This window comes from Pundamilia nyererei, unplaced genomic scaffold, assembly GCF_000239375.1.
Source record: "Pundamilia nyererei isolate P.nyererei 1_Seehausen unplaced genomic scaffold, PunNye1.0 scaffold00007, whole genome shotgun sequence".
NCBI classification, from domain to species: Eukaryota; Metazoa; Chordata; class Actinopteri; order Cichliformes; family Cichlidae; genus Pundamilia; species Pundamilia nyererei.
In genome coordinates this window covers 5914997-5926407 of record NW_005187408.1, presented here as the reverse complement: position 1 = coordinate 5926407, position 11411 = coordinate 5914997, and the positions used below count along the sequence as shown (strand labels likewise).

The window sequence follows — 11411 nt, the reverse complement described above, 5'->3', positions numbered from 1 at the left end:
CATCTATGACAAAAACAATCATGCTGTGTCCTTTACTCCCATCCACTTTATCTTGGTGCCAAAAGAAACTTTTGATTTTGATAGGTCACATCACACGTGCCCAGTAAGAATACATATGTAAACAGCACAAATAGTAATAAGCGTAATACCCTTAACGTTACGATTATGAAGGGATCCATGGAGAATTTTCTTCTTTGTAAGTGATTCAGAAAAATTTGAGAACCTGTGATCTAAATAGAAAAGAATTAAGCAAGTGGGTGAAATAAAATGCACACTCATGGCCACTTTATTCCTGTCCAGCTGCTTGGAATGGAAACATATAATCAGCTATGTGGCTGTTATTCATTTAAGGATGGTCAAGAATACCTGCAGGAGTTCAAACTGAGCATCAGAATGGGGAAGAAAGGCTGTTTAAATTATTTGAACGTGGCATGGTTGTTGGTGCCCGACAAGCTGGTCTGAGTATTTCAGAAACTGCTAATCTACTGGGATTTTTCCACACAACCATCCCTACTGTTTACAGTTATGGAAGACCATGTTGAGTGCTACTCTTGTCGAAAAAAGAACAGCAAATTGAACCTGCAGTTCACACAGGCTCACTGAAACCGAACAGATTAGAAAAATGTTTCTTGGTCTTATGTGCCTCAATTTCTGGTGATATTTTGATGACAGGGTCACAATTTGGTGTAAACAGCATGAAAACATGGATCGAACCTGCCCAGCAGTTAAGCGCAATCGTGGTGTAATGGTGTGGGGGATTTTTTTTGATACACTTTTGGCCTTTTTAAGAATTGTTTAGATACCACAGAGTATTACTGCTGACCATGTCCATGCCTTTATGACCACAGTGTACTCATCTTCTGATGGCTGCTTCCAACAGGATAGCACACCATGTCACAAACCTCAGATCATCTCTGCCTGGTTTCTCTAACATGATAATGAGTTCACTGTACCCAAATGGCCTACACAATCATCACATCACAATCCAATAGAGCACCTTTGGGATGTGGTGAAACAGGAGATTCCCACCATGGAGGTACAGCTGCCAAATCATAAGCCCAATAAGAAAGTTGTTGGTAGAGTCCAAAAGAAAATATCAATTTCAGCATTCAACCATCCATCTATCAATCATGAGATCACAACTATAAATACATACATTAATGGAAAAAAAAATGTGTCATAAAAGTCAACTTTTAATTCAATTTGCAAATTATAAAAAATCATTCTGAAACACAGTCTTAAGACCTTCAATTTATTAAGTTAAATGTACAAAAGTTCAATGACTTGATACATTTCATGTTTCAAGGCTTTGTCATTCAGACCAAACAAACTCCGTCCCATTCGAAAGCCTCCCAGTCTGTTCATCCTGCCTACCTTCTCTTAAAAGAGGCAACCATTCATTCTCCTGTCTAAATCACAGTACAATCTACTGTATAACGTAGCTATTTCAAATAGATTTTGTTTATAATGTAAAAAGAAATTTCATACAAAAGTGCAGAACAATATGTATGTACAGTATAATCTTTTGTTGGTTTTTCCATATAAAAGATTTTCAGCTAATCCTGCGTGTGCTTTCTACTAAACAGCCGCTCGCCTTACAAGGAAGCTCTCTGCTTTGGCAGTGAACGTTTGTGTTTGCAAGCACACTCAGGTAAGGCACTAAGGGTTGAAAAGATTGGATCGTCATTCTTTTAAGTGCCCGTGTGTTACAGCAAGTCACGACACCTCCGACATCGACCCCCCCACCCCACAGTTAAACTTTCATTTCATCTCCACTTTAAAGAACACATCATTCCGCTCCATCCTTCCAACTCAATGTTTTGTTTTTTTTGGCAACTTGTAATAATAAGCTCCGCCTCACATGACGTCACAGAGACCACGGTGTGCCGCCAAAGTCATTAAGAGACCCATTCGAGATGGCGTGGAAAGCTAAATAAAGGCGTGGGGTGAAGTTACAGCAAAAATATAAACAAGACGCTTCCTTCGGTCTAATTTCACAATCTTTAAAAAAAATTATTTAAAAAAAAAAGTGACGTTAATGCGTCCGATTTGGTCTGTGCACAAAGCTGCCATAACACAGGAAAGGCTATATGGGGCTCTGAGGTGGCAAAAAAAGTCAGACATGACTAATACTGCACGTTTTCTAAAAGTTATCGAAAGGTTTCAGTCTCTGCAACGTTTCTTTGGCCACTTCTGAATGGAACAAGGCTCGCTGCATGGGAGGATGGAATGACAACAGTAGTGTTGGTATTGCTTAAGAGACATTGCACACGAATGCGCAAAAACAGTTCGCTTCTTCTTTTTCTTCTTTTACACTGAAACACAATTCTCAATAATATATAAAAAAAAAATGCATCAAATAGAAAAATATCTCCTCGGCTGATTATCCTGCACGTCGGAAATGTTTCAATGCGTGATATCAAAAAGTGCAACATTGACAATCCTTCCTAAAATGGGCTTGTTTTTGTGAGTGCTTATGAAAGCAGGGTACTGGTGACCCTCGCAGACGTTATAAAAGACATTCTTACTTACAAATTCTTATTGTAAGGCGTTGGCAAAAAATACATTTACATTTTGTTTTTCTAGAATGTCAATAGACATCTCATCTGCTAGGATGACTTTATATGCATCATAGAAAAATATTTTACCATCTTAAATTCTGCCCACAGCTTTCTTTAGGCTGATAAGAAACTTACAGTACGGTCACGTGTGATCAATGTAATCACAATTACGTCTCCTCGATCCCGAGACGCTGTTCTGCAGCAGTAAGTGGGTGTAAAGTGAGACCTAAAGGTTGAGACGCGACACTTTGCTCTAACCTTGGTCACTTTTCCTGCGCTTGTTAAAAGGACAGCAGTCTGGAGCTTGTGAGACTGCCTTCTTGTTAGTGCCCTCCTGAGGGAACACCATGCAAAACCTCAGAGGACTCTGGAGGTCTTGACAGCAGTCACCCTTCCCTCTCAGGGAATAGTCCAGGTGGAGCTAGTAGGATGCAGGAGTCTCGACAAGGCAGACACTAGTGGTGGATAACAGGAAGTTGGGAGTGGTACTGAGCCCTGGAGCTTGGTGACGAGGGGAGGGGGCCCTGGGGATGGGACGGGCCAGAGAGGAGGGGATGCACCGGGGCCACGGAGGCCTCACAGGCAGGGAAGGGGAAGGGGATCCACAGGAGCTCAGAAGCTGCCCTGAACGAATGGGTGGCTGAGCAGAAAGTCTGCAGTGGGCCTCCACTTCTCCTCCACAAACACCTGCCGCAGGAAGTCCCTGCAAGCGTCGGACACACCCTCGGGAAGCGTGGGCTTTGTAGGCTGGGTGGCGATCTTAAAAATGGCTGCCATGGCTTCGTACTCGGCCCACGGGGGTTTCTGGGTCAACATCTCAACAACGGTGCAGGCGACACTCCTGAAGGAAAACAGCACAGCAGGAAAAATGATTTGAAAGGAGCTCGGCTTGTGTCTATTGTCTACCTTGCACCTCCAACTGTTGTGTCAAATACCAGAGTTAACCCTATGACACGAGCTCAAATCCAAACAAACTTATTCCAGTATTGTATTCTTTCTCTAAAGCAACCAATTACGCCCTAGAACAATGGGCCCAAAAACTGCTGAATCTCACAAAAATCTACATGGAAGACGCATAAGTTAACACTGTTTGGCAATGCAATGATACGTTAGTATATCTGGCTTCTTATCAAGTCTTTAAGTAAGCGCGCTCTCTTAGAAAACTGTATAAAGTGCTCTAATCTATCGGCACATACAGCCCTTATTTAAAGTTCATATTTATGTGAGTTTCTGAAGTAGCGTGTAACTGAAAAGTTCATTTATTCCATTTATTACTCGACTGCATTTCTAATTTCAGCGCCTCAGTGTGTTAAATATCAACAGTATTAGTAAACAGAGTGCATATCGCAGCAACTGATAACAATATCATTTATTGCTCAAGGTCATTTTATTGCTTTTGCTTTTACAGCGACGGCAGCAATCTGATATTGTTCGCCCCTTCGATCAATACAGTTCTATCTAATAATTTCCTTACCACACATCAGCTTTCCTCCCATATCCCTCCCCGTTGATGACTTCAGGGCTCATCCAGTAGGGGGTGCCAGTGACAGACTTGATGCCTGTACCAGACATGCAGATGGTCTGGATACGTTTGCTGGCTCCAAAGTCTCCCAGCTTCACGTTTCCCGAGGAGTCTCTCAGGATGTTAGCACCTGGTGGATCGAAACAAAACGAGCTTGAAAGTATTCAGGACTCTCCTGAGAGCTGTCAGACGCAAAGGGACGCTGACAATTTGGAGTTGCAATTATTGTTTTGGGTAAAAAGTGATTGGTGCCAGCAATTCAAGCTGAAGGAAGAAGGCGAAAGGTCTTGACTGTTTGGGTAACTGAATACTGGCAGACTTGTTTTTAAAAAGCATATCTTTCAGCAGTCTTTATACAAATCCTGCGCTTAGTCAACTACGCCAAACAGGGAAGTTTATCTTCCTTTCACTTTTCTCACACTGAGGAAAAAGCCTCGTTGGGTTCAGAAAATGAAATACTAAATAAACTGTCTGCTCCACAAGAGACACGTCGAACCTCAACACCCTTTCTCCTCCTATCTTAGTAATTTTCCGAATGTAGCTCTGTCTATCCCATTTCCTTCAGCCACGCCGCTTGTTTGATCAGTGACTAATGTGCACCACTTGCCACTCACCCTCCACCCCCACCAAAGAACTGGCAGGCTGCAAAAGAAGAAACTTGGAGGCTCAAACTATAACCTTTACTTTTTACTGCCCCGAGCTGCTTCTTCCACTGCCTGCACGTTTCCTGTACGTAGGACGACAGGTTCTCTGATAATTCCAGCCTTTGCAAATAAATTCAGAGAAACTTCCAGCTGGTCCGGAGTGAATGTGGACGTGCGTGTGGTGCCAAGCTTAAGTCCCCTTTTTTTTTTTTTTACTGCAAAAACAGAAATGTTCTGTGGTGAGATGAACACACCATACATTACACGTGCAGAGCCTTTTTGAGTGGAAAGATCACACCCACATGTGCTCTTCATAGAGCCCTGCCTGGTCCTGTGAGACCGACTATCTTTTTCCCCCACCAGACAGTATATTCCCCTCTTTCTTGGCCGCCGCTTAACGACCCAGTAACTCCCAAAGCTGTGGGCAGCCAAACCAAAACCTTTCCGTCCGGTGCTGAGCATTTTTAGAACGGCCAGTTTCACCAGCACGAAGCCTAATATATCTCAAAGGGGAGTTGAAAATAGCACATTTTTCCAGGCACGTTCTGCAGACGACGAATGACCAAATGAGGAAATGTCAACCCGAATGAAAATGAATGAATCTGTAGTTTTGACCGCCCGCCTATTGCAGCAGCTACTGCTATAGGACCCCATTGAAGAAAGCATTTCCAAGTGTGAGTGTTTACCGGTTACAAATCCAATTAAAATCCAACCTTGGCCTTTTTCGAGCTTGCGGCTTCATTTACCTTTGATGTCCCGGTGTACAATCATGTTGCTGTGCAGGTAGGAGACTCCTTGGAGGATCTGCCTGGTGTATCTCTTCGTCACCTTCTCCGTCAGGGCCCCGTAGGCTTTTAGCTGGTCTTTTATTGAGCCCTACAGAGACAAACAGAAAGCCTGTGAGCGAATGAATGGATGGGACGGACACGTATGCGAAATTAGAGAAAAATCTACATACACTTATTTTTCTGGAAAACGTGGGTGTTCCAGCTAATTTGTTTGGGGTTTATTTGTGAAAGCAGCCTCTAAGCCAATTCTCAAGAAGCCAAAAACCAAGAATGTAAGCATATAACGTGCTGACAGAAGTCTGTTGACTGACTTTGAGTCCAAACTGCACCAGTGAGCTGCATTTCCTTCAATTTCCTGTTTTCCGCTCCTCCTGGGGACACGGCAGGAGCTAAGACCTGATCCTGTAACACCTGTGACGCACTTTTGGACTTGCGGTGAAAACAAAACCTCTGCCTCCTCACTTTCAGCTGTCAACGGGACACCTTAGGAGCTCTCGGGGTCTCTCCGAGGGACACACGGCCCTCCCTCCCTCGGGCCATTAAAGTGTTATCGGTCAGGCGCAGCAGTGAAGCCGTGCCACGCAGCCACACAAAAGCTTGGCTCTGTCACCTCCTGTCTTGCTTCTGCCAACTCTGGCGAAACGTAAACATTTCCAATTTCCAGACAATGTGTGACTAAGACACTCAGCGTCTCTGGGAAATTAAAAAAAAAAAAAGCTCAGGAAATATTAAAAGCAGGCTCGGGGACAGGGTCCGCAGGCGACAGTAGCTCATTAAAGTTGCTCATTTAGGGAGAATATGATCTCATAAAATGAGCTGTTCTGCTGACATCAACTGCGTGGAGGACATGTTTGTTGACAGCTGGTGACGTTTCTAAATAGATTCTAGCAGATGTGGCTGGTAAGGGTTTGATTTTAATGGTTGTGTTAAAATGTCTCAGTACCTATCTTTATAGCCAAACCAAGTCCGGCGCGCACATTCTCAGACGTTAATTGTTCTTTCGAAATTTAAGGGCTGCTCGAGTGTGATTAAATTTACTTAAAATGTCCCGCAGAATACGCACCCCGGGCATGAACTCGACAAAAATGGTGAGTTTTCTCTGGTCGAGGTCTCGAAGGCAGCCATAGTACTGCACAATCCTCTCGTGACGCAGATTCTTCAGCAGCTGAATCTCACACTCCAGAGCATTCACTTCCTGCAGCAAAAAACCAAAGTTAGAGTCTTCAATTTATTAAAAAAGCCCATCGTATGTCATCAACTTCATGCAAATCCAAACAGTTTTGATATATTTCCCCTCACCTTGCTGGTTTCTTGACAGTCTGGATCAAACGGCACCTGCTTGGCGGCCAGCTCGCGGCCTGTGTCGGCATCGTAGCAGAGGTAGACCTCCCCGAACGCTCCTCGTCCCAGCAACTTTCCCTGTCTCCAGTTGACTGGCGCCCGTGGTGCTGCAGAAATGAAACGCCAGACTATGAATCCCCCCCCTCAGTAATTAATTGTGTTGCTAAGCCTCCTAAGACAGCCAGCTTCTCTATGATATATGGATCTGAGAGCATGTTTAAAAAAAAACAACAAAAAACTAAAGCAAACGTCAAACTCCACTGATCACACATCAACTTCACCTAGACCAGACGTTAAGCGCACCGCAATTTGTTAAATCACTCCCACTGCAGACCCTTCTTAGACTGGGGAAACCCCAGATATCACAGTCAAGCAGTGGAACCGCAACCCACCAACAGACACACAAACTGTGAAAGCCTAGAAAGCTCATCTGCGCGGCTCCCACGTTCTCAGGCTCAGACTCCGGGACTTTGTTTTGGAACCAGCAGGCTTCTCTGTGGCTGCGTTAGACTGTTTGGTCGCGCGTGGGTGAGACGGACACCAGAGACCGACACATCGACCACAGACTTATGAGCCAAGCTTTGGTATTATGATGTAGACAGTTTCTGGGCAGGATGTATAGACTAAATGAGGACAGATGTGATTAGTGAGCCCGTAAAACGGCTTAATTTGGACGATGAGGGGGGAATTCTGCCTGTGACATACAGTACGACTGTGCATTACATCTATCCTCATTGATATATATTATACATTACAATGCATCTGTATAAGGAAGATACAACCCTGAAATATTGGAACTGCAAAAGTTTTATCTTGAATCATTGAAATCAGTCATTCCTCTGTTTAAATTAGGAACCATCTGATCAAAGTGGAAGTGAACAACACCGCAAATCAACAGTTTAGTCAACACATAATTATGTGGAAGCTATTTTTCTCACATTTTTCAGTCACTTTCACACTAAAATACTCCAGTTTCAGCCTCTCTGCTGTGAGGAGTTTCTGCTTTTCTCTGTTTTATGCGATCGAGAATGCAAGTATAGTATTTTTTTTAAGTGGCTGCTTAGTTTTCAAAGATTAAATGCCTAATATTTAATCAAGCGAATGATCAGCACATGTCCACTAACAGTTGGATTGCCCGTGTCCATTTTTTGTATTTATATTGAGGTCATCGATAGCAATTGGTCACATGAGCCAAACACACAACTATTACAGATTATTTTACAGTGTCGAGCACACGTTCCCCCTGTTTCAAAAGATTTCAAGTGAATCACTTACACTTGGCTGTACCTCGCTGGGAGCTTTTGCCCAGTGAGCGCAGGTCGCTGTACTGCAGCGTGCTGTCTCCATTATAGCTTCGAGTGCGGCTGGAGGGAACCAGCTGAAAAAGGTTCTCCTGCGGCATGAAGCTCCGCGGAAGTGTCCTACGTCCTGAAAACACATAAACAAACATAATCAGACTTGTCATACACTTTACTCTTGATTGCATTGTGAATCTGTTTTCACACAGTTAACTTCACAGGTGCAGTGCATAAAGTCTGCTCTTGGCCGAAATGTGAGGCCAGCCAGAGCAGACTGCCTTTCGCCACTCCATCCCACTTCCCTTCAGACAGGAAGCAGGGCGCTGTGTTTTTATACAAGCTTGGGTTCACCGCAGGGAAACGTAAATCACTGCTAGCCAAGGTTAGCCTCTGAGTAAGCAATTACTAGCAGCTGCCTGAAACAGCGAGCCAGCAGTGTAATAAATCTCCACGAGGTGCAAAGAAACTCTCTAAAAGAGGAGGATAATATTTCAAAATATCTTGTTTGAAAGTAAGAAATATGCATCTGAAGTTAGAAGACTGTGACCACACTGCAGGACAAAGAGTGGTCTGTGTCCGTGTTGTTCTATAGACATGTTTTGTTGTTATTTCTGTGTAACAGCGCTGTTGTAATTGTTTAAGCAAAGCTGGTTTCTTACTATCTCCGTAATCCTTGCTGCGATTTGGCAATTGGAACTGGCGTGGGAAAGTCCCTCCTTTTCCATGACGACCTGAAAAGAGAGGATTGAGGCAGAGAGAGGTGTCAGCAAGTAAAATAAAGCCTCAACAATTAGTCTCGCATTGCACCCAAATGACAGAAACAATGCTTCTGGATTCACAGTTATGCGTTTATCCACTTTTTAAGTCTAATAATGGCGGTTTAAATGCTTGGACGGGCACTCAAGACACTGCATTCCCATTTTTGCTCATCCCTGATGTGTCAAATCCAGCTGTGAAGCAGCAGAATGGAACGCGGCTCTTTGCACGCTGAACGGGGCCGCCTCCCTGCAGCCAATGCGGAAACTGAAAGCAGCTTGCGTGCGCTAGCTTAGCATTAGCTCTGAACAGTGGAGCAGTAACTAAAGGCGGGGTGTGGGGGGGCTGACGCATGAGAGCACTGACACTCTCCCCCCTCACACAGCAAACACACAATAAACGGAGAGGAGCGGAGCCACTTGGAATTGAAAGCAGCTGTTCTGTCAGATGACTGCCTCCCCTCATGCTGTTTTTGTGGCTGTATCCCATGGATACCGGAGTTATTTTTTGTGTTTGGCAGAGTGGGATGGAGAGGAAAAATCTACTCACAGGGAATGGTAAACAAATACTGTAGCCCTCAGCAGAAGGGCCACACAGCTTTACATCTGGGAGGGTGGTGCGTGTGTGTGCAAGCACGTGCTTGTGTACCCAAGTGGGTCTTCAAGTTCTGCTGCAGCTACAGTATGACGTTCCCTCATCGGCACAGACAATGTGCAGAACTCTCTTTTTTTCATTTACAGCATGGGGGGAGCTGAAAGGGGAAAGAGAAATGGCCAGATTGAGAGAGCCAATGTAGCTTCTCTGTTCACGGAGGCTAGTTTGGCTTTATCTCTCATCCTGCTTCATTTGATCTGCCTTCTGAAGGAAAAGAGGACAGACCGGGACCCCAGGGACAGAGACGAGATGAGCAGGGGGCCATTGAGAAGAGAGGGGAAGTGATCGTGCTGCGGCAGGGCAGCAACATCTATTAAGATGGGATGAGGTAAAACAGAAAAAGGCAGTGAATAGAGGGGTCTGTACAGGGGGAGTGTATGGAAGATAGCAAAGGAAGAGACGCAGTACTATCTTACCGTACTTCACCACCTCATCAAACTTAAGAAACACAGCCGAGATTCACCACAACCCATTGTTCATTTTACAGATGCAGCCCTAAAATAATATAATCTCCACTTTCATTAGCATTCTCTTCAAGGGGAAACACTCTAGATAAGCAAGAGCCTCTCCTGTAAAACTGAATGTGGAGCTATAAGAACCACAGCAAAAAGTAAGAACAGACAAAGCCTCCAAATAACGAACACGCTTTTTACACCTCTCTTTGTTTGGCAGCTGGGGGCTGAGAAAAAGACATTTTTAGAATTGGAGAGAAACTGCTGCAAGATTTGTCCCCTCTTACCTTTGTATTCGAAGTTGAGGTTCAGGTAATTATTGTCACGGGTGTTCTGTGAGTAAGGAGGGCTGAAATGACAGAAAGCATGAAGGGAAAGTTTAAAATTTCTTTGCTCTTTTAGTTGCTAATTTCCCCTTATCTTCAAACAAAGTCTGGCTACAGCTGCTGGCCTGAAACATCAGAATGGGGCTCGACTGCAAAGCGGCACAAAACGTGGGGAATGGCTTTAGTATTCAAACTATCTTCCTGTCACTCACAGCTGATGTAAAACAACAAAGTGGCAAAATTTGAAAAGTTGAGCTCTAGGAAGATTTGTGGACTCACAAAGTCAAACTGCTCGCCACTGAACTAGCAGCAATATAACATATGTCACTAAATGTCTGTATGTGCATCCAACCTCTCTCCCTCCCTGGACATTTCCAACAAGCCCCGTCCCGACGAACCGACAGAGAGTGACGTCTCTGTTGACCGCAGGGCGGCGCGGGGCCACGAGACCCCTGGATAAGGGGCACGCATGCCCGTTCGCAGGGAAAAGTTCCATGCACTCGTTTCCTGCCATTGTTCTGCAGCCTGGAGCCCTGATAAGCCTCGTGCAGGTAGAACTGTTTCCGTCCTGCTCTCTCTCTGTCAGCTCCACGCTTGCTCGCTTTTATTCTCCCTTTGATTCAAATTCACTCTTTTCTCTCCTCAGCCTTTCCCACTCTACTCTCACTCTTCCGCCACTTTTCATTTTCTGGCTCAGTTTTTCCAGCATGTTGCTTGCTCACTCTCTCACATCTCCCACTCAGTCTGTGTTTCTGTCTGTCTCTCACGCACTCTCTCTCGTGATAACGGAGGAATCCAGGCGTCCAGATATGAGTTCTGTCGCTATGGCAACAGCAAAGTGACCCGATTCCTTTTCCACACAGACAAGCGGAGGAAGGGTCGCAGGGAAGCTACGCTGGTCTTTAGCACATTTACAAACTTTGCTAAAAGCCTCTGGCTGTTGCAACACAGGCGCTCACATCCAAGTGTGTACACAAGCACTCTGTGATACAAACCATGTCTCACAAGGACGTGTACACATATATATATATTACAGATTAATGAAGGAATCCGTATCTGTCAGTTTATG

At 44.5% G+C, this 11411-nt stretch overlaps 1 protein-coding gene across 2 annotated transcripts in view; it reads right to left on the bottom strand.

Moving 5' to 3' along the window:
- Positions 1-1236: 1236 nt before the first annotated feature.
- The window catches only part of map3k22 (mitogen-activated protein kinase kinase kinase 22), a 39049-nt gene continuing 28874 nt past the window's right edge, over positions 1237-11411 (bottom strand). For both annotated transcript variants that reach the window (XM_005722700.1, XM_005722701.1), the window contains exons 11-18: positions 10304-10365; positions 8814-8885; positions 8132-8284; positions 6815-6963; positions 6579-6710; positions 5474-5603; positions 4036-4213; positions 1237-3402 (exon numbers count right to left, since the gene is read on the bottom strand). In XM_005722700.1, coding sequence (XP_005722757.1) covers positions 3174-3402; positions 4036-4213; positions 5474-5603; positions 6579-6710; positions 6815-6963; positions 8132-8284; positions 8814-8885; positions 10304-10365 — 1105 coding nt within the window. In that variant the 3' untranslated portion in view covers positions 1237-3173. The remainder of the gene's footprint in view (positions 3403-4035; positions 4214-5473; positions 5604-6578; positions 6711-6814; positions 6964-8131; positions 8285-8813; positions 8886-10303; positions 10366-11411) is intronic.